At 39.2% G+C, this 22,969-nt stretch overlaps 2 protein-coding genes across 2 annotated transcripts in view; one reads left to right on the top strand and one right to left on the bottom strand.

Moving 5' to 3' along the window:
• The window catches only part of LOC139942833 (CCR4-NOT transcription complex subunit 4-like), a 32,916-nt gene extending 15,444 nt beyond the window's left edge, over positions 1-17,472 (top strand). Inside the window, exons 11-21 of the mRNA XM_071939616.1 lie at positions 823-1,049; positions 1,280-1,483; positions 2,699-2,770; positions 5,275-5,400; positions 6,398-6,547; positions 8,004-8,140; positions 8,786-8,939; positions 9,384-9,488; positions 10,440-10,556; positions 11,826-11,912; positions 13,344-17,472. Of these exons, the coding sequence (XP_071795717.1) occupies positions 823-1,049; positions 1,280-1,483; positions 2,699-2,770; positions 5,275-5,400; positions 6,398-6,547; positions 8,004-8,140; positions 8,786-8,939; positions 9,384-9,488; positions 10,440-10,556; positions 11,826-11,912; positions 13,344-13,357 (1,393 nt within the window). The 3' untranslated portion in view covers positions 13,358-17,472. The remainder of the gene's footprint in view (positions 1-822; positions 1,050-1,279; positions 1,484-2,698; positions 2,771-5,274; positions 5,401-6,397; positions 6,548-8,003; positions 8,141-8,785; positions 8,940-9,383; positions 9,489-10,439; positions 10,557-11,825; positions 11,913-13,343) is intronic.
• Positions 17,473-18,346: 874 nt separating this feature from the next.
• Positions 18,347-22,599, bottom strand: LOC139942845 (uncharacterized). Its single transcript, XM_071939634.1, has 5 exons — positions 22,202-22,599; positions 21,042-21,170; positions 20,225-20,365; positions 19,698-19,827; positions 18,347-18,652 (listed from the first exon to the last, which is right to left on the bottom strand). Exons 1-5 carry the CDS (start codon positions 22,497-22,499, stop codon positions 18,523-18,525), a joined length of 828 nt encoding a protein of 275 aa, XP_071795735.1. The 5' UTR covers positions 22,500-22,599; the 3' UTR covers positions 18,347-18,522.
• Positions 22,600-22,969: the final 370 nt, after the last annotated feature.

Raw genomic sequence — 22,969 nt, 5'->3', positions numbered from 1 at the left:
TTCGCCAAGTTTGTTAAGAGCACCGAACTCAAGTTCTGGTGGTTAAGTCACCAGAGTGTGGGTTTGAATCCTGGGGCCAATTTCATAGAGCTGCTTAAGCAAAAAATTTGCTTAAGCACGAAAATAGCTCGCTTATTTTACACATGTTACTGGCCAAAATTTCATGCCATATACATTGCTTATGACTAGTATTTAGCTGTTGTTTACTTAGCATAACAATTGAGTGGAGTCTTGGCCGGTAATCTGATTTTACTAAGCAGGGATTTTTTGCTTAAGCAAATTTTTGTGCTTAAGCAGCTCTATGAAATTGGCCCCTGGGCCCAATTTCATAGAGCTGCTTAAGCACAAAATTGTGCTTAAGCAAAAATATCTTTGCTTAGTAAAATCAGATTACCGGCCAAGACTCCACTCAATTGTTATGCTAAGTAAACAACAGCTAAATACCAGTCTCAAGCAATGTATGTGGCATGACATTTTTGCTAGTAACATGTGTAAAACAAGCAAGCTATTTTCGTGCTTAAGCGAATTTTTGGCTTAAGCAGCTCTATGAAATTGGCCCCTGGTCATGGCACTTGTCTCCTTGCTTTACTGTAATTGTATCTTCACTGAGGTTGATATTGTGTACGAAAAAGCCACTAGCGCCATACGGCAGCTCAGGGCTGTATACTGTATCCTGTATACTGAGAAAGATTACAGGAATATTATTGGCTCAATGACCAGGGCAAAAATAAAAGGTGCATTGAAACGTTTTTTTGAAATGCACTATATAAGAACTAGTTTTTCTCATTATAATTTTGTTATAACTTTTGTTTCTATTACCAGAAAAAAGCCTTCCACATCCCCCGTCAGTCAGTCACCCCCGACAAATCACACAGATCCATGGCCCGCGCTAGCCGTCCCGTCATCAAAGTCTAACGAGTTACACACGCCGTCTAGCGAGGGCTCACCTCCCGTCGCGCTGACCAATCACATGTCGGATGGTCTGAGTGAATCACCACCTACATCCGTAGCGAACACAAAGAAGAAATCATCAAGATATAAGACAGAAGGTATGTCAAGAAAATAGTTACATTTTTGTATATAATTTTGCAGAATGTTTTGAAATGTTTTGAAATTATAAGTTTTGACGACTGCAGAATCCCCAATTCTGTGCAATCACCACCAAGCCCTTTAGACCAGTCTCCGCTGCCTGTGCAGAGATCTCCATTTTCGAATTGAGTTGATTACCGATACTCCATTTATGTCGTCTCATAACAAAACTTGTTTCTCTTCTTTCCAGGCATCCCAATCCCCAATTCTGTGCAATCACCACCAACCCCTGTCGACCAGTCTCCACAGCCTGTGCAGAGATCTCCGTTTGAGACGACACCGGAGGACCCTGGTGTCCCTTCTTTCTTTCCTTCAGTAAACGGATTCATGTCTCAGAGTATCTTACCGAGTCTTCTTCCTCCGGTGCATCCACACTTACAAGGAGCTGTCAATGGTCAGTAAAGAGTCATTCTCACTCTGATTAACCCTTTAGCACTCACCCACAGCTTACTTGAACTTTCTTGAATCCACCGACGCCATCACACATTAAGGGAGGATTGGTGGTTCTGGTTACTGGGGCAGACAGCTTAGATAAGCTTATGTAGAGCCCCTGATATTTTTTAGGAATTTGTCCACATGTCCCTTGAAAGTGTTCATCCCCAGCCGTGTCCTTAAGCAAGACACTTCACCATTGCTTCGTCCTTCGAATGGGACGTTAAGCTGTTGGTCCCATGTGTTATGTAACACATGTAAAAGAACCCAGTGCACTTATTGAAAAGAGAAGGGGTTCGCCTGGTCCGATCGGCAGCAAATTGCGCCACAGCACCTTGTAAAAGCATTACATGGTGCTATCAGAATTAGGTCTCATAATTCAAGCGTAGTCCCACATCTTGCAGGAAATACTGTATGTTACAGCGCCAGGAGCGTCACTGAGTGATGGACATGTGCGCTATATAAGAAGCCACAATTAGTATTATTACTTGTAGCTTCAATTGTCTCTCTAGCTAAATATCATCCGCAGCTCGTTATCAATTGAGATTAAAACCAAATCACACAGGCCCCGATAACGAGAACAAAATTGATAACGATAAAAGTGCACCCCCTCGATTGGTTGATTGAGCGTGGGTGTATTCTGCGTGGAGCATTTCAACCAATCGAGGGCGTGCATTTTTATCTTTATCGTTTTTGCTCTTGTTATCGGGGCCTGTGTGACTTGGCCTTAACACTGTTAGTGTCAAGCCATGGTTTGGAAGGGACACTAGGGGCGAATTGAACCAAGCGGTCTTAAACTGGTCTATGCACTATAGCCGGCTAAATTTATTTGGACTTAGACAGTCTTTAATTATAGAACGATTGCAATAGCGCTGTCTATAGTTAAAGCCGATCTTAAATCTTAGTCCCTCTCTGAGCTTGCTATAATCGGTCTTTGTTTTGGTTTTTAAAGATTGCATTGCATTAGTCTGTTAGTTAGTTGTAGATAACTCAAAGTGATTTACAGGATAAGCAAACAACAGCCGAATACCAGTAACAAGCAATATGCAACCATATGGAAACTTGGTTGGTAATCCTGTTTTATCAAGGAAGAAATTTCATGCAAAGTAAATTTTCATGCTTAGCAGCTCTATGAGAGTGGGCCCAGGTTTGATGAATGATTTTGTTTTGTCTTCAGGTAATGGGTTTCCAGGTGGTAGTACAGTACCTCCTCTAATCCCTCCTCATCACGGCCCTACACCCTCTGGAGGTAGGTCTAGTTTCTATCATTAAGAAGGGAGGCTGTCTTTAACTAACCCCCATTTGCCGCCGTAAACCGCCGGATCCCGGCGGCTTTTAACTCAGTGAACACTTACAAAAGGATTCCATAAATCATGAAAATGCCAGCGCTCAAGAGGGGGTCGTTCACACGCCGTACTAAAGTTGGTCTAAGTCCACTTAGACCGGTTCGGGTTCAACTTTTGTGCGTGTGAACGCAAATAAAGTTAGACCGGATCGGGTTTAAACCCCAAAACTTAAACCGTCCAGCGAGGCGGTCTAAGTCTAGACCGGTTCGGGTTTATCTTTTAACACTGCGTGTGGACAGAATGACATCCGGTTTTAACTCACAACGGACGACCCATTGTGTGGTTCAATGCACACGCCCGGGACCCGGAGTGCTTGTATACGGTTTCTGTTGCCTCTGATGCTGAAAAGCACCGAGTATTTATATTACTTTCTTGCCGCTTACCGAGTTGGCGAAACCCTCTCGATCGGTGTATGCAAGTTAACACAGGCCCACGCCCATGATTTATTACATTCTGAAACAAAATTATATTTTCCAAGCTTTTTTTGTTGAGTGTCCTACAATAAATTGAAACTGTTTTTCATGCTTATACTACGAGCTCAGCGAAGAAGCATAATTATTGTTCATGCTTCTCACATGTACAGCGCTGCCATCCCATAGTGATCACTCTCTGATATCCCATAGTTATCCATCACCGATCCCGTGGATGTGCCTTTCTATTGCCGACACCGTTACTAGCGTGCTGTACTTTCAATCTAGGAGAATGAACTGCAGTGGGCGCGAGGCTGTGTGTATGGGAAATTCCCTACGCCAGCAATATCACCACGTTGTTGGGAAGTTGGGAGAATACTGCAAAGTACATGTATTTACGTAACTTGCACGTGTGTAGTTGTGTTTATGAACGAATCAGAATAAAAATCGCGGCACCAGCTTTTGAGAGATCGCAACTTCCAATCGATTGAAGTACAAACTAAAAGTATTTATTAAATCGGAAACAGTGGTATAAAACAAAACACAAAAATGAAACGTGTTCTGTTTCATGGAATATGGACAATATTTTGGTGAGTTTTCTCGGCGGTTTGTATCAATATTTTGTTTGTTTAAAAAAATAATTTCGAGTCGTGTTCATGTTTGTTTTAAGTGCCCATATCCTCCTAACGGTAAAACTGTTACCGCGTTCGATTAAGCCATTTGTATCCAATAATTATGCCCTGTCTGATCATCCAGGGCATGGGGCACTCAGTATCTCGGCATACTCGGTGCGTGAATCTGATGAATAAAACCGGATGTTAGAGCAACGGGGTCGCGTCTACTTTGACCTCTTAAAACCGAAGATAAACCGGATCGGGTTTAACTCTGTGCTGTCTGAACGCAATGGGTTTTTATTTTTACGACCACCCCCCGCTGCTCGTAAAAGTTAGACCGGTTCGGGTTTAAGTTAGTACGCTGTCTGAACATACCCGAGGTCATGCTCTGGCCGAAGGGCTCATTAAAACCCCAGTCCCTTGCCAGGAGGATTAAAGTCTGAATAAGCAATGCAACAACATAGATTAGTTACAATGTATACAGCGGATTAGGGCTTGTCCGGTGAAGCGAGCAGCCATAACAAAGGGGAGCAATCAAAGTGTTGGGTCTTAATTTCTAAAGATCTCTGCAGAAAGGTGCTGATAATTGGTCCCTTTGTTGAAGCCACTGCCCCAGCCTGTTTGAGTAGACCTCATGCATATTCATGTGACGTAGTTTAGCTTTGTGAATTGACCTGTAGATAATCAGCTCATTAAAGTGGAGAAAGAAAAACTGCCGGGATCTGGGGGTTTACAGCGGCAATTGGGGGTTAGTTAAAGATGGCCTCCCTAAGAACTTTTAAATACTTTCTTCTTCGAGAACCATCAAATTAAAATAGTGAAGTCTAGTCTGTAACCATAAATAAGAACTTCAAAAAAAGGTTTCTGCTCAGTGAACTATTAAATCATTAATAAGAACCTTGACATTCAAGAATATTTCTGCTGTAGGAACAATCAAATACAATGTCGTATGAGTGGGGCATCCTTGCGTAGAGGTCAAAAGGAGGTTGTTCATTGGCCAATCCTGTGCGCAGATCGTATAAATCTGTCATTGTTTTACCTCTAAGAGGGCAACTTGGTGACGTCAATGCATACGGTCTAGTGATATTTAGCTCATTATCCAGCTATGGGTACAGGGCATTCAGTAACATCTCACCCCGCCTCTGGAACTCTCTGCCTCAACATCTCAAGGACACACATGACATCTCACGATTCCAATATTCTCTCAAAACCCATCTCTTCAGATTAGCCTAAAAAGAAGTGAACTTCTCTTCTTGTTCCTTGGCCAGCACCTTTGAATGTTATACTAATACTATTATTATTTGATGAACTCTTTCAAGCAGTGTTTGCTTCTTCATTGATTGTAATTTTCACCTGCCTGATTTCTTCTCATCCTGTGTGCAGACTGGAGTAATGGTTTAATAATGAACAATGAGGTAATGCCGGTAGCTAGTCACACAGATTGGCAAGCAGCGTTTGGGTTCACATCGACAGATACTGCCAAAGATCTGCTCAATGAAGACGACCTAGGTATGTCCGCTACAGAAAGTGTATTCTTATTCAAGGAACACGTTGCCTTGGATCGGACGAGTTGGTCTATAAAAAGCGTTTGAAACCGTTTGTTATGAAATGCATATGGTATAAGTAGAATATAATGATCCACACAAGTATCACTTAAAATTGCACGGTTTTCCTTTTACGTCACAAACTAACACGGTCGGCTATTTATGGGAGTCAAAAGTTTGACTCCCTTAAATGGCCGACCGTGATAGTCGATGAGGTAAAAGGAAAACCACGCATTTTCGAGGCATATTTGTGTAGATCATTGTATTATACTTTTACAACATCTTTCTACCCATCATTTTATAACAAACGGTTACAGACTGCTTTTCAAAGACCAACTCGAGTGATCCAAGGCAACGTGTTCCTTTAAGGTTGGCCGGAATGTGTTTTTTATTGTGGTATGCGATAAATTTTGGTTTTAAAACTTTGATTTTTATGTGACCAAATGTGGGCCATTTCAAGAGCTTTACTTTGATGTCATTTATCTCTGTAAGTGCTTTACTTTGGAGATAAGATTGTCTAAACATAGCAGGTCATGCTAAAAATGGCTAATTAGTCAGAAGTCCGTTAACCCATATCTCAAAGAGAAATGAACCGAGTTACATACAATTTGTGATCCGGGGGTTTCTCATGGAGTCCAATCAGCACAACAACATTCATTTCAATCTGTGACGGTCGTGTCAAAAAGCGTTTTGAATTGACACTGAATGACCTCATACTAGCCTATTTATTGCTTAAAACTAAATTTGTGTAATTAATTCTGTGTTTTTAAAATGTAATGTTTTTGTTTTTTAAAATTGAGTATCAAATTGGAATCTTTTTAGTACACACAGGAAGAACAATTTTCACTCTTTACTTGTAATCTGTGATGAAATAAATAAACTGAATTGAATAGAATTGAACACTGAGACCAGTTTCTCAGGAATTTTGATTTTCATACTTCTGACTCTCTCTCAATTTTTAGGATTTGATCCGTGGAATGAATCCAACAAAGGACTAGCGGATTTACTGGAGAAGGAACTACAGCTAGGTATTGCCATGACGACTGATCGGAGTAAACCAACGCAACCACCCCCTGGCTTCACATCGCCAGCAAACCACAGCTTAGGTTTCGGTAAGCCCCATCACAACAAACACTCACTAAATAACAACCTTGTGGGCTTGCATCTAGCCTGGAGCAAGTTTGAGTGCGCACATTTAGTCAACTACTGACCTGCGGTGGTGCTCTCACTCGAATGACTCTTCTGAGTTATCGTCACCATGGTATTCAACACTTCCATTGCATTCTGCCTTTTCCCTGTAGTGTCACTGGTACCCTTCTGCGCTTTACACATGTTAAAATGGAACAGGCTATTGGGATCAGTGAAGAGACTATGGGCTCGAGGCTGGTTCCAAATAGTTGACGACAGTAGTCAACCAACAGTGTCATTGACGACAGTGTCATTGGTTCCCGTCTGGGCTTTACACATGTTAAAATGGAACAGGCTATTGGGATCAGTGAAGAAACTATGGGCTCGAGGCTGGTTTCGAATGGTCGACCACAGTAGTTAACCAATGGTCGACAAGCCTGGGTCTGAGTCAACCTTTAGTTAATCATGGTGCACACTTGAATTTGCTCCTGGTGGACAAACAAAGTTTACTAGCCTGCTTAGTTGATACAGTTTTAATACCAGCCTGTTGGGCTTAGACAGTTTACTAGTAGTTTACAGGCCCAGTGGGCAAGCGCAGTATACTACCCTGCAGCCTATTTCACAGAACTTTACGCTACTGGGTAAGTCCACTTGCGCAACGTTTATGGCACAACTTGCACCATAAACGTTGTGCAAGTGGACTTACGCCGTTGCGTAAAGTTTCGTGAAATCGGCTGCTGATAGGCTAGTGCAGATTGTTACATCCTTTACAAAGATTATGCCTTTTGATTGGTTTTGAGTGCATTACAGTGGAGTTAAAGTCACCTGGAAGTGGTATTTTTTCAAAATAAAGCTTTTGTCACTAATATATGTGTTTTGATGAGTGGAATGTGAATAAACAGTCAACTAAGGTTTTAAAAAATTAGTTCTTATGTTATTTACAAATTTAAGATTAGACCCCAACCCGAGAGGGCGCTGTTCGTGACGTCAATCGAGGCAGACTTTGCCTGCAATGCGTAGAGTAAACACGCTTGCAAAGCACATGTACGGACTAAGTCGTGAGTTTGTACATTCCCAAAAAAGATTTTTTTGTTTTTTCCGGCAATGCCGACCCGGTGTATTGCTGCTGAATGCAGAAAAAAACTTTTTTGAAATGTACCAACTCACGAATTGGACGTACATGTACTTTGCACGTGTGTTTACTATACCGATGCAGGCAAAGTCTGCCTCTATTGACGTCACAAAAGGGGTAGGCGGAGTCAGCCCCCCAAACAACTTTATATATATTTTAAACATATAAATCGTGACAAACAATTACTAAAAAAATTGTTTTATTGTTCGTAAGCATATACTCTTATGTTTGAAAGAAAAAAAAGGTGCCTTTAAATACAAAGCCTGTAGACAATTTCAGACTCATTATTTTTTTCTTTTGTTTAACAGAATCAACGGGCGGGAGCAAAATGTTGAACTGGCTTCAGATGGACAGAACAACGGAGTCAAGACCCCAGAATAGCGTCAGCCCTCCATCCTTCAATAATCACAATTCAAGATACAACCATTCACCCGCTCAGCACCAAGTAAGAACTCTTATACAACACCAAACATTTATATGAATCATAATTATAGTACCTTTATTTATAAAGCACTTTTAACAAATTTGATCCAAAGCGCTATAAAAACTACAACCCCCAAAAAACTACAAATTACACAAACAACAATGAAATTTAAAATGTGTTCAACATTGTTTTCTGCTCAAGCAGCTCTGTGAATTTGGGCCCAGGATGTGAACCCACACTCTGCTACCGACAACACCAGTTCCCAATTTCATAGAGCTGCTTAAGCACAAAAAGTAGCTAAGCATAATAAATTGTGCTTATCAGAATAAGCCACTTCGGACTTCCAGCTGCGCATGTCTGCTGACAACGGACTTTGTCTATCTCCCGGGAGATAGACAAAGTCCGTTGTAAGCAGTAACAGACATGCGCCACTGACATTCCGAAGTGGCTTATAAGATTACATGCTCAACTACCATGACACATGTACGATTTGTGACTGGTATCCTGCTCATTTCTGCTTTGCAGACGATTGTTAAGGTATATTTGTTGCTTAAGCAGCTGTAAGAAATTGAGCCCAGAGCCTTGGTCAGGTGAACTATAGACCAGTCAGCCACCACACCCTAATTCAATTAAATCTCATTGTGTTTTCTTGTACTTCTTTCCCAGTTACTTCTTGAAGACGGCAGACAACCCGAATCATTGAAGAATTGGCAAGATGGATTGAGAGCTCTCCTACCCAACATCAACATCAGCTTTGGTGCTTCCGACACTCCTCCCATCCTCACACAGTCAGCAACGTTAACAACACAAAATAACTCAGGTAAGCCTCTCTTGTTTCTTCAAGTAGCAGGCCTGGAATTTCACGGAGACTCTGCAAGGGTCCTATTGCGGGACCAGTTACAATTTTTGTGGCTATTAAGTAGGATTTGAAACTTTGCATGGTGGAAATACGATATAGAAAGTATTGCGGTAACACCATGTAATGACTATCTCTAATGAGTTGGGGTGGTTCTGAAAAAAACCGTTGGTTTCAACTTGACGTTTCGATCAGTATGCTCTGATTGTCTTCTGGAAGAAGCTGTTTTTTGTGGCATTTACACATTTTGGTTAGTAAGCAGCTTGCCACAGCCAATTCTAATTTCTCAAGAGTCAATATTTGTATTCTCTTTTTATGTAGCTGCAACTGAACTTTTTGGCCACCTTGTTTGCATTTTTGATAAGCCACATAATATAACAATTACCGATATTTTCTTTCCCTGTTCAGATGTTTGGTCGGACACTTCTCGTCAGGCGTGGATGGTTCATGACCCAGCAATAATTAGCGTCAACTCACATAATTCACACGCACCTGGCTTCACAGAAAAAGACGGTAAGACAGAAATAATAGACCCCCCCCCTGTTTGTGATGTCACAAGCCCCAAAACAGGGCCCTCATTGAGATTAATGAAGACCATGGAAGTTTGGCCAAAGCACGCTGAATAGATAGATTGCACTAAGCATGTGTATTTTTCCCCCTTTAAGTTTCTTTGTCCTATTTAAAAACTTTTTTTTTTTTTTTTTTTCAAAATGTATGTGTGCTTGGATCTAGTGCTTTTTTTAAATGAATGTGCAATGTTTTTCTGTGTAAATTTGTAATATTTTTATCTTAAGTTCACTTCTGTAGTTTGTTATTAGCTGGGATCCATGGGAGATCAGTGAGTTTTTCTCACTGAATGGATTTCCCAGGATAAACAAGAAATAAATAAAATAAAATAAATAAATAAATCATCAACTGCTATATATGATGAAATGTTCACCGGTGGAAGGCTATCAGTACCTAAGAGTTGTACGTGCACTTTTCCAATGTTTATTATGAAATGTGGCGGTCGAAGACGCTTAGTGCAATCTATCAATTGAAACAAGGGGTGTGGAATGTTTTCTATTTGGTGTTTATTTTGGTTTAAAAACCCTTCTTTGCAATCTTGAGGAGGCCTGGCCCAAGTCATAAAGCTGTTTTAGCAGAAAATACAAATTTCTTTACTAAGCAAAAAATAAGTGGAGTACCTGTCGCAACAATGTAATCTTTATGGAATATTGGCAGGTAACCTGTTTTTGCTAGGCAATATATTTCTACTGTGCTAAGCAAGTTTTTGTGCTTGCAGGCATTGTGGAATTGGGCCCTAATGCTAGCTTTTTGAAGACCAAAACGGTTCTTTTCAAAGCAAAAAGCGATTTCATAAATGGTTGTACCCACAAGTTTACTATTTATTTATTTATAGTTAAAAAATTTTTTGCTAGTTTTGTTTTTTACTCATTCTGTTTTTATTTTCTGTCTTTGCAGGCATGACAGAAGAGCAACCCCATTGGTTAAAATCATTACAGACCCTGACAGATGGTGACACGCCCACACATCCATCAGCCAATCATTTGTTTCCTACTAATGCATATGCAAACAGAGGTAAGAAAGCACATCTCTCATTGGTTGAAAACTTCTCTAATGATCTGACCATTGCTACTGTGTAATTTGTATAATTTGTGAGTGAACTCAAAAATCTATTATTCTGGTGCAATTTGAACCCTTGATCGCGTCTCTTACTGGTCAAAACAATTTCTTATGATCTAACAATTGCTTCTTTTTAATTTGCATTATTTGTGAGTGGTGGTACTCTTTAAATTGCATCATTTAGAGAAAAAAAGTCTGTTACCCTGGCGGGGTTTGAACCCACAAACTTTACCATTTAAGAGTAAAATATTTTCTAAGCTTTTTCATGTCCCTCCAAGCTTCTTAATTAATATGCCCCCCATTTTCATCTGTGTCTGTCTTTTCTACATGTGTGTTTTATGTAGTGACTTTGTAATTACATTTTTTATCTTTTATAATAAGTGTGTTTTGTATTTTTATTTTTTCAATTTTTTTATCCTGTAAATATTATATTGTTATTCAGCAGTTTTGCTGTGGTTTTTATATTTAATAATAAACCATCTAAAGCATCTAATTTCTAACATAACTTTTGGGAATTAGAATTAGCTGTTACAAACTGGTTACCAGCAGGATTTATGGTATAAATTTAAACAAAGTGTAATGGTCTGAAGCTTAAAAGACCTTTTAGCCTTCGAGACAGACTCTGCTAGGGTAGAAATGTCAATCCATAAATTATACTTTTGCATGTATTAAAATTTGTTTAAAGGCAGTGGACACTATTGGTAATTACTCAAAATAATTATTGGCATAAAACCTTACTTGGAAACGAGTAATGGGGAGAGGTTGATGGTATAAAACATTGTGAGAAACAGCTCCCTCTGAAGTGACCTAGTTTTGGAGAAGAGGTAATTTCTCACTAAATAATAAATAATAAAAGACTTCTAGCTAGAAGTCTTTTATGACTAAAAGTAAAAGAAATTCCTATTCCTTTTAAAGTAATTTTCCACGAATTTGATTTCGAGACCTCAAGTTTAAAACTTGAGGTCTCGAAATCAAGCATCTGAAAGCACACAACTTCGTGTGACAAGGGTGTTTTTTCTTTCATAGTTATCTCGCAATTCGGACGACCGATCGAGCTCAAATTTTCACAGGTTTGTTATTTTATGCATATGTTGAGATACACCAAGTGAGAAGACTGCTCTTTGACAATTACCAATAGTGTACACTGTCTTTAAAAAAAAAAATTAAAAAAAAAACAGAAATGAAGTTTGAGTTTTAATTTTGTTGTGATATTTCTTTTTGCAGGTCCAGCGTGGACAACACATCCCCCTCCCCCAGGCCTCAGACCCCCTACACAGACTCCCGATACACACAACCACACATTAACAGAAAGTAAGTCAAATATCAGCCACAACCATGGCTCAATGTCATCAATCTTGCTAAGCACAAACAAATTTTGCTTTAGAAACGGGTGGCCAGCCAAACTTCCATGAGGTTCACATTTATAAAGATGGTGTCTCACTCATTATTTGCTGTGCTTTTTGTTGTGCTTAGCAACTTGTTGCCGCCCAGTCTTGTTATCTTTTTCTTCCATTCTGTGCATTGTAAAATGTGTAAGGGTGCAATATAAATCTTAAACTATTCTTATTATATTTTCATTTTGTTAAACTTCCTTGCGGAGTATAGGAGTTACCCTAGTACTAAGCATGCAAAGAAAGCTAAAAAAAAAATTCTCCTCAAGTAGAGCTACGTCCTGTAGCCTTAGATTTCAAGGGGTTTTCTCAGGATCTTTGCTGTTCTCAAAAGCACCACTTTCTGTAACGGATCTATCTTCACATTTGTCACTATTTCGTTTAGATGATTCCTAGTCTTGGTTCAAGACTCTCCTGGATCTCCCGAGAACCGCTATCACAGGAGAGTCTTGGCACATTCGTTAAATCTCCCCCACAAATCGGGTGGAAACAGAGCAGAGCCCGCCCCTTCATTTTGGGGGGAGATTTAACGAATGTGCCAAGACTCTCCTGTGATAGCGGTTCTCGGGTGATAGCGGTGCGTGGTTGATAGCGCGTTGGGGGTGATAGCGCGCCCTCTTGTGACAGATCCAGGAGAGTCTTGAACCAAGACTAGATGATTCCCAGTTCTTTGGTAATGGTGCCAAGTGCTCCAACCACTTACTACTAAAACAAAATAAAATCCAAATATATTGATGCAGTTCTGCTCTTTAGGACCAGCTGGAGAGGAGCGCCTTTAGCTAGGAATTTTGTTTCTTTTTTTAAGGGCACTCCTTTGGGGCTCCAGCTGCTTGTCTTTCATTCCTCTGTGTTTTAGTTGCTCTTACTTTTCTTTAAAGGCAGTGGACACTATTGGTAATTACTCAAAATAATTATCAGCATAAAACCTTTCTCAATAACGAGTAATGGGCAGAGGTTGATAGTATAAAGCATTGTGAGAAATGGCTCCCTCTGAAGTGACGTAGTTTTTGAGAAAGAAGTAATTTTCCACAAATTTGATTTTGAGACCTCAGATTTAGAATTTGAGGTCTCGAAATCAAGCATCTGAAAGCACACAACTTCGTGTGACAAGGGTGTTTTCATATTCATTCATATCTCGCAACTTCGACGACCAATTTCACAGGTTTTTATTATTTTATGCATATGTTTAGATACACCAGGTGAGAAGACTGGTTTGACAATTACCAAAAGTGTCCACTGCCTTTAAAAGGTTTTAAACTAATTAATGTGCATTATCTAGCCGAGAAATGAATTAAATATAAAATATACAAAAATTATATTCAATTATTGATTTATATATTTTTTTTTTCAGATCACGCAGTCTAGATGACAAAGTCTGAGCCCTAATGCTTCACTGTCTTCATTCTAAAGGTTTCCACCTACCATGGAGTATTCATCCATCTTGATGAACAAGGCTGTATTTCTCTCACTCTATTTATCGTAAGTTCAGAGGATCTTTAAATAAGCAGAAGTTTGTTACCCTGGCCCAATTTTATAGAGCTGCTTAGCGGCCAATTTTGTGATTACTGAGCAAGTTTCCATTTCATAGCGCTGCTTGCTGTATGACAATTAATGACGTTCATTGCAAATATATGGTGAATGCGCAAGAATATATTTTCACAAAATGTTGATTGAAAAATTGGCCAAGCAAAGGGGTCAATGACATAAATCTCTTTGCTTGAGGGTTAATTTGTGCGCTTACGTACCAGTGTTTTGCTTAGACAACTAAGGAAAATATAGGACTAGGTATATGCACATTCACAATAAATTTGCAAGCTAGCTTGCCGTTTACTTAAGCCGTATCCGAATTGGCGGCTACAGCTACGACTACGACTGTAGCTAAAGGGCGTTGCTACTAAAACCTGATGTTGTGTAGGCCAGAGCGTTTAGTGCGACTAGTGTCATAGTCGCAAGTGTTGAGTCACGACTACCGTTTTTCAACTACTCGGTTAATCATGCTGGTTTGACTACTACAAAAATAGTCCTGACTACTTCAAAAGTAGACGCGACTACCTGTTTTGTGAACCAATTGTGTTGCTCACAACTAGTCACGACAACATAATTTACTTAAAAAACACAATCAGACATCAGTGACACAATCCTTCAAACCTTTCAGCTTGAATTTTACTACATTGCGCTTACGTCACACATTGCTACAATGCATCTTGAGAGTTAACAAATAAGTCGTGCCTAGTGTCGTAGTCGCGACTATACGAGGCACGACTAGTCGAGTAGTAAATTTCACTAGGCCACATGAAGTGGAAATGTAGCCGTAGCCAACGGGCCAATTCAGACACAGTCTATGCTTCTGAGTAGCTTTGAAATTGGCGCCCGGAACTTAAGGCTGAATGGCTTTGGCTATGGCTGTTGCCAGAGGTGTTGCCAAGGATGTCCTATACTTAAACACACTTGGAAATCTAGCCTTAGCCGCAGCTGTAGCCGCCGATTCGACATAAAAATCTGCTGAAAGGTTTCATGAAATTGGCCTATGTCCTGCCAACATTTCTCGACCAAGCCGTTATTTTTTTTAGGTTTCAGACTTCTGCTTTAGCTTAGCAAAAGACCAGCCACACTAGTTGTTTTTCCAGGATAGCGCAGGTTTAAATACTTTACAGCCAACTTCATGGCGTTGTTATAAGGAGCATACATAATGCATGCTGTAATTTTAGTTTGTAGTCCTTCAAAAAAGATTTTACTTCGGGAATTATTTTTTTAGGAAGTAACTTGGATTGTTGATATCAATGTCAAAATATTTACCCGTCATTGTGAATTCCTTTTTAAATTATTTAATATACCATTCTTTAAAAAAAAAATTGTTTCAGTGAAAGATTTGTTTTCCGCGTATAGAAATGAAATACTTTATTTTCTAACTTACTTACCTTAAAATCAAATTGAAAAATTTGGCCCTACCTTTAGGCAGGATTGACTTCGACAGACATGTTTTAGTGAACTTTTCAAACAATAACTGCAGTTTTACCAACGTTTTTTTTCTTCAGTGTGTGTAAATGTCGAAATCTACCAAATATTATTTAAAAACAACTGCGTGTATTTAATCACATATTGCAGACCCCTTCCGAAAGAGTCTTATAACAATTTAACATCAATAATTTATATTCCATAAGTTTTCTTGTAAAGAATTGGCGTAGAAACGGTTGTGAACCCGTCGAGCGTAAATAACTGCTAAGCAGTGAGTTTGCAGGGCACCAGTCTAAGCAATGGAACTGACATGCCAATTTGGCTGGTGACCTTTTTTCGTCTTAGCAACATATATCTATGCTAAGCAGATGTTTTGCACTAAGCGGTTTAACTCAGCTGTAGTCAGCTTGGAATTTTAAAATCTTAGTTTTTCTATTTATCAAAAGAATCGTCATGAAAATGTGACCTCTTAGAGATGCTGGACGAAATCATTGACATTGTTTCGGATAAAAGAATCAATGTCTTTTATTTATTAATTGGATTTAACAAGCATAACTCAATCATTTTTAAAAATTATAATCTAAACTTACAAAATTTGTTGTGCTTGAATTCGCAGCATTTTCGGCCACGTGAGGGCGTATCTAAACCAAATTTACTAATGACATTGGACATTTATAATGTCTAAAAGACACTCCTGGCGCCGGACAGCTGCAGAAGCAATTGGGCCTACAGATGACATTTAAACACAAAAATAGATTTTCAAATGAGTTTTGAAGCTGGATGCAAAACAAGTAATATAAATTGGTAATGTCAGTGTTATTGTTTGTATTGCCATATATAGGCAATCAAAATAAGATAACACTAATTGCGATGGAAGAATCTTAGCTGTGTAAGGTGCCCTGAAGCATTGAACAAAAATTGCCATTTTGGTGAAGGGTGTTTCTGTATTTATCTGCAAAAATTTCCATGAAGCAATTTTAAGCTTTTTTTTTCGAGTTGGAGTGAAAACGGTCTTCCCAATAGTTTTCCTAAGAGCTCCTAACTTAATATTTAAAAAAGAATAGTTGTCTTATATCTCTCGAGAAGATTGTCAAATATTCCTTGAAAGTAAGTCGGGACTTTAAGAAATTTATTACTCATACCTAGGAATAACTTAAAATAATAACCTTTATGTGGCTGGTCATTTTGTGTTTGAAAATCCTCTGAATTTCATGTCTTTTTTCTGCCTAGGGTTACTGTAATAAATGTCTGTTCAAAACTAATTCCCCTGATTTTGGTTGTAAGCAAAGAACAAGGACAGAGATCTGCTAAGCAGTTGGCCGATTGGATAGTGCAGGGTTCAATTCTAATTCTCTGCTGAAAAGGAGAAAATGGTACTGAGCAGTTAGCAGTTTTGATAGTGCATGTTCTAATGGAACGCTAGGTGGCAGCAGACTTACCAGGTAAATGTCCATCGTTTACATTGTTCCGAGCGTGCGCACATTACCAAGAACAATGGATTTTACCTGGTGTGTCTGCTGCCACCTAGCATCCCAAAAGTCCCCTATTGGTTCTGCTTGAAAAAGGAGGAAATGTTACTAAGCAGTTAGCAGTTTTGGTAACCGGATTCGGCATTTACGCTTGCAATGCTCCGAATACTGGGTTAGCTCTGTAAAGCGAAGAATGGAAGGAAAGTGTACCCCACTTGCGCCCCCCTCCTAAATGAAAATGTCTGATTACGCCCCAGCAAATGAACTACATTTTGAGTCATAGATTCAAACATAATATGTATTCAGTTCAGCAAATTTTCCATTGATTTAAAAAGTTAACAATTGCACCGACTTCCGAAATGCAGAACATAAAAATGTGAGCTCAATAAATCTGTGTGAAATCGTAGAATAATAATTAAAATACAAACTGCGATATTTATTTGAAACTTTTTTTCCATTATAACAATAATGTACGTGCCAAGTCAGTTGGTTGATTTATCGGTGCTTAAATTACACTTTAAAAAAGTACATCTTGTTTTTAGTTTTAGACTAAAAATCCTCTAAACTTTCATGTAAGGAACATAGAACTTGGGTTTGCTGACAAGAAAGTCTGATGAATTTTTAAAACCACATCATAAAAAAGGACTTTGAAACTCCAAGAATAATCAAACAAACATACACAACTGCTGTTTTATGTATGGGTTGACAAATTTCCAGACTGCTGTTTGGTGTATTACTTTCCAAATTTATTATGTAATGTACTTAACATAAAGAGCAAACGAACAGAGCACGGTCTGCAAACAAAACTATAAACAAAGTAAATTCTTTATTAATTGTTTCTTTTCCGTTTGGCTGCTTTGAGGATTGAAACTCAAAATAAAAAGTGGGTCGATTACTAATTAAAATTCATAATAAGGATTCAATGCATGCTCTGGGTTGATTTAAGAAGGTCTTCATTCTTCAAAATATCAATAAAATGTTGCCTCGATAGAGAAAGAGAAGAGAACAAGGAACAATAAAAGTTGAGGTCTGTGAAACCTTAAACACGTTAAGTAATTTAGATGGTATTGCTTAAATTATTTCAGATCCCAGTCATGGCACTTGTGTAAACAAAGCAAGATGCTGTACTATAATTGCTTCTCTTCATCCAGTGGTGTTAGAGTGTACCTGCGAGGGCAGAGGTTGATATTGTGTTTGAAAAAGCCTTTAGAGCGTCACGGCAGCTCAGGGCTGTATACTCCCCAGGGAGCTGAGAAAGATTGAAGGAATAATAATGGCCCAATGACCAGGGCCCAATTTCATAGTGCTGCTAGCACAACAATTTGCTAAGCATGACATTTTTTCATTGATAAAAATAGGATTACCAACCAAATTTCCCTGTGATTTGCAGGACAGGCAAACAACAGCTGAATGCCAGTAACAAGCAATATGCAACAAATTCAAATTTGGTTAGTAATCTTGTTTTTATCAAGGAAGAAATTTCATGCTAAGCAAAATTTTGTGCTTACAGGCTTTATGAAATTGGGCCCAGCATAGTGCTGTTAAGCAGAAATTACTGCTTGACAAACAACTTTGCTGAGCAGAAATTAAGTCAGGCACCAGTCACATCGATGCAAACTTAAAGGAACACGTTGCCTTGGATCGGTCGAGTTGGTCTTTGAAAAGCGTCCTGTAACCGTTTGTTATAAAATTGATATGGTTAGAAAGATGTTGTAAAAGTAGAATACAATAATCTACACAAATATGCCTCGAAATTGCGTGGTTTTCCTTTTACCTCGTCGACAAACACGGTCGGCCATTTATGGGAGTCAAAACTTTGACTCCCATAAATGGCCGACCGTGTTAGTTCGCGACGTAAAAGGAAAACCGTGCAATTTTGAGTGATACTTGTGTGGATCATTATATTCTACTTTTAAAACATCTTTCTCACCATATGCATTTCATAACAAACGGTTTCAAACGCTTTTCATAGACCAACTCGTCCGATCCAAGGCAATGTGTTCCTTTAATGTCATTTGAGCTGGTAATCTGATTCTGTTTAGCAATTGTTTTCTGTGCTTAGCAAGTTTTCGTGCTTACAGGCTCCATGAAATTGGGCCTTGTCGTTTACTTATAGTTGCGAGGACAGCGCAGTGTTAGCCCTTTAATCCCGTAGTAGAACCCATCACCATGGAGACTATTGCCACGTTTATCTCTTAACTTCACCAACGTCCCAGTTTTAGTGGAGCACCAACACCTGGAAACAAGAAGAGATTATGATTTAGAAATATTACTCTTACTTCATGATTTCGACCACTATATATCTTGGAGGCTTACTATGGGCCCAATAGACCTTATGCATTGACATCATCCAGCCGCCATCTTAGAGGAAAAGCGGTGACGAAACAATCGAGACGCACGGATCTGTACATGCGGCGCACAGTATTGGCCAATGAACAGCCTCCTTTTGACCTCTAGGTGAGGGCGCCCTCCTGAAATGACGTGCATAAGGTCTATTATATAGAGCTTCTTCAAGGCACTGAACGCCTTTAGTAATTGTCAACTGTCAGTCTTCTCATCACTTGGTGTATGCATACAATAACAAATCTGTGAACATTTTAACAAAAAAGGAACAGGGCAGGGACGCTAAACATGTTTTCTGCTGGGCCCAATTTCATAGAGCTGCTTAGCACACAAATTTGCTTAGCATGAAATTTCTTCCTTGATAAAAACAGGATTACCAACCAAATTTCCAAGTGATTTTCAGGCACAACAGCTGAATACCAGTAACAAGCGCTATGCAACAAATGGAAAGTTAGTTGGTGATCCTGTTTTTATCTAGGAAGAAATTTAATGCTAAGCTAGTTTAAGTGCTTGGCAGCTCTATGAAAATGGGCCCAGGGTGGATTTCACCAAGAGTTAAGACTAGTCTTATCTCGACTTAGGACGAGTAACTCGTACTTACTCGGACTAGCCATACGTTTTAAGTCCTAAGTTAGCACTAGTCCTAAGTCTTTGTGAAATCGACCCCTGGGGCCAATTTCATAGAGCTGCTTAAGCAAAAAATTTGCTTAAGCACCAAAATAGCTGGCTTATTTTACACAAGTTACTGGCCAAAATGTCATGCCATGTACATTGCTTGAGAATGGTATTTAGCTGTTGTTTACTTAGCATAACAATTGAGTGGGGTCTTGGCCGATAATCTGATTTTACTAAGCATGGAATTTTTTGCTTAAGCAGAATTTTTTGCTTAAGCAGCTTTGTGAAATCGACCCCTGGTCTTTTGTATTTACTTTGTGTACCTTTTCTTTGTGCACTGTTTGTTTTGGTAGGTCCTGTTTGAGTTGCAGCTTGGCGAGAAGGTTGGGTCCACCATAGCTTGCAGCACACAATTCTTGAGTGGCTTTGCTGGAAGCTTAAACTCAATCTTATCTGAAAAAAAAACATCAACAAATTCTACATCAAATATTGATAATTATCAAGAGGTCATTCAGAGGTCAAGTCAAAGTGAAAGTTAAGTCAAGTGAAAGTTAAAGAGCGCTAAGCCAATAAAGAATTAAGTCATGAACCATTTCATGGCTTTGCTTGGGTTTGCCCAACTTTCTTCTTAAAACAAAGAGCAGGATGCCAGTCACATGGTATATATAACCAAGTTTGTGGTTACAAAGTTGTTGTTTTTCTCAAGTCATCAAGTAAAGTCGCAAGTCGTCTTTGCTCTTGAAGTAAAGTCAAGTCACGAGTAATGTTTGCTCAAGTCAAGTCTCAGATCATTTTCCCTCAAGTCAAGTCACAAGTCATTTTTGTTAGTCAAAGTTGTAAGTCTACTCACCATCATCTTTACTGAAATACCTTCCATAATACTTCTCCAGTAAGTAACCCCTGGACTTGATCTCATCGTGCTTGAGCTCTTTTAGCTGGTCCCTCAGCTGCTCCAGGACGCGTTTCTGCCAATCAGGTCTGTCCCCACTAGCTAAGAACATCAGAATTCAAATTGTTACGAAATAAAAGTGTCTGCAGGAATCTGATTCTAAACTTAGAAGGAGGAAGTTGCGCTTGCCTCACCCTGCTCTTAATGACACTGGGGTCGATTTCACAAAGAGTTAGGACTAGTCCTAACTAAGGACTAGTCCTAGGAGATATACAAGTTGCATGGATGGTCCTAGGTTATGACAAGTAACTGGTCCTAACTCGAGATAAGACTAGTCCTAACTCTTTGTGAAATCCACCCCAGGAGATCTTATGGATAATTGTCGAAGACCAGATTCTCACAAATAAATCTTTGACAATTTGGACTCAGTTGGTCATCGAAGCCTTGCAAGAGGATGATGAAAGAAAGAACATACTTGTTGCATTGTTTGCTTTCAGATGACATAAAAGGGCCTCAGGACTCAAGTATTTTAATATTTGAGTGAAAAATTACCTCTTTCTCAAAAACTACGGTAATTGGTAGGGAGCCGTTTCTCACAATGTTTTATTCTGTCAACTGCTCTCCTTTGCTCGTTTCAAGTAATTTTTGTATACAATGTATACATTGTTTTGGGTAATTACTAATAGTGTGTGTAAACAGCTTGATGAAATTTAGCACAGATATCAGGAGACAGACTTCGAGCCAGCTCTTCATGAATGTCCTCCTACTGTATACTCACGAATGACTTCGATCTCATTTATTCGTTTGATCAAGTGTGCCTTTTCGTCAAGTGTTTGCTTGTATTTGATGGCGCTGTAGTCTGGCTTCTTTTGTTGTCTGCTTGGCATGTTGTTGGCCTCTTCTTTGTCTACGAAAAAAAAAGGGATTTTATAAATTCTCTTTGAATGTTAGTTTCATTTGCCCCATTTGTTGCCGGTTTTTTCGCTCCCTGGTCTAACTCTAACTTTAAAAGATGATGTTCCAAAGAAACGTTTGGAACAATTATTTACTCGAAAAAAAAGGGATTTTATAAATTCTCTTTGAATGTTAGTTTCATTTGCCCCATTTGTTATGTTGCCGGTTTTTTCACTCTCTGGTCTAACTCTAACTTTAAAAGATGATGTTCCAAAACGAAACGTTTGGAACAATTATTTACTCGAAAAAAAAGGGATTTTATAAATTCTCTTTGAATGTTAGTTTCATTTGCCCCATTTGTTGCCGGTTTTTTCGCTCTCTGGTCTAACTCTAACTTTAAAAGATGATGTTCCAAAACGAAACGTTTGGAACAATTATTTACTCGAAAAAAAAGGGATTTTATAAATTCTCTTTGAATGTTAGTTTCATTTGCCCCATTTGTTGCCGGTTTTTTCGCTCTCTGGTCTAACTCTAACTTTAAAAGATGATGTTCCAAAACGAAACGTTTGGAACAATTATTTACTCGAACCTACGACCGCCGGGATGAGGTGTCGGAGCTCTACCAACTAAGCTATCTAGCCCTATGTCGTGGCCTAGCGGTTAAGAGCACCGGACTCAAGCTCTGGGCGTGTTTGATCAGCAGAGTACGGGTTGAGTCCCTGTCTTGGCACCTGTGTATTAATTAGGCAATTACCATTGCATCGTCCTTCGGATGGGACGTATAGCAGTTGGTCCCGTGTGTTATGTAATGCACGTAAAATAACCCAGTGCACTTATCGTGAAGAGAAGGGGTTCACCCAGTTGTTTCCGGTTTGGTTGGCAGCATATTGCGCTACGTAAAAAGGATACAGGTCTAATGATTCAAGTCTCACTGATGCAGATATGACGGGCCAGTAAGCCTTGACTTTCTACCGACCCAAGATTTAAAACACTATTTCCAGCAAGATGATAAACCAGCCACACCACAATCTTCCAAATACTTACAGACACCGTTCCTCTCCTGTTGTTGATTTGCCTGAGCTTGCTGGCGCTGTAGCCGCTGTGCGTTAAGTTTTAGTTGGTAATCGACTTTTGCACCAACATTGTTATTTCCAAGGGCTTGTTGCCGGCCTGGCATATAATCTCTATTATTTGGACGCGAAAGTTCACCATTGAGCTGCTGGCGGCCGTCCGATAGGTCATAATTTGGGAGAACATTTTGGTATTGGTCAATGGCATGAACCTTGTAGGACATCAGAATAAACACAAATGATGCAAACACGCTGATAATCATTTGCTTCATACTGAAAACTTGTAAAAGAATATTCCTTTTCAAAAAGGTTTAGCGTTTATTCACTATCAACATTTTGTTCATAGTGTGTTGTTTTGTCAACTACTACTAGCTCAGAACAAAACGCGCTATATTGTTCTCCGCTCAAAAAAGTGCGCGCACATGGCGCACAAGAATTGAACGCACAATCTCTTGCAACTGCAAGTCGATTTTGTTCATCAGTAGGCCTAAACGATCTTTTATAGAAAGAATGCCAGAAATTTAATAAAATTAAGTACATAATGTAACAATTATTAGGCCTAACTCTTCACTAAAATGCTGTTGTTATCAACACTTTGACCGTGACTCTAATTTGCTAAATTATGAGGAAACAAACCCCTAAGTAAAATGTGGTGTTCCATGCAGCGTGGAAGTCCGTACCCATGTTCGCGCCTTTATTACTTGCGTCAAACGCGCGCACTTTCAAAAATCAGACGAAACAC

The sequence above is a fragment of the Asterias amurensis genome, chromosome 10 (genome assembly GCF_032118995.1).
Source record: "Asterias amurensis chromosome 10, ASM3211899v1".
NCBI lineage: Eukaryota > Metazoa > Echinodermata > Asteroidea > Forcipulatida > Asteriidae > Asterias > Asterias amurensis.
The sequence above is the reverse complement of the archived record's forward strand: the minus strand, read 5'-3'. Positions and strand labels throughout refer to the sequence as shown.

Bases quoted from the DNA above. Each gene is read 5' to 3' on its own strand.
- LOC139942845 (XM_071939634.1), bottom strand. From the start codon at position 22,499: ATGAAGCAAATGATTATCAGCGTGTTTGCATCATTTGTGTTTATTCTG. The intron at 21,171-22,201 runs GTAAGTATTTGG...TTTTTTTCGTAG, and splicing joins ACAGGAGAGGAACGGTGTCT to ACAAAGAAGAGGCCAACAAC. The intron at 18,653-19,697 runs GTACACAAAGTA...TCTTGTTTCCAG, and splicing joins AAACAGTGCACAAAGAAAAG to GTGTTGGTGCTCCACTAAAA.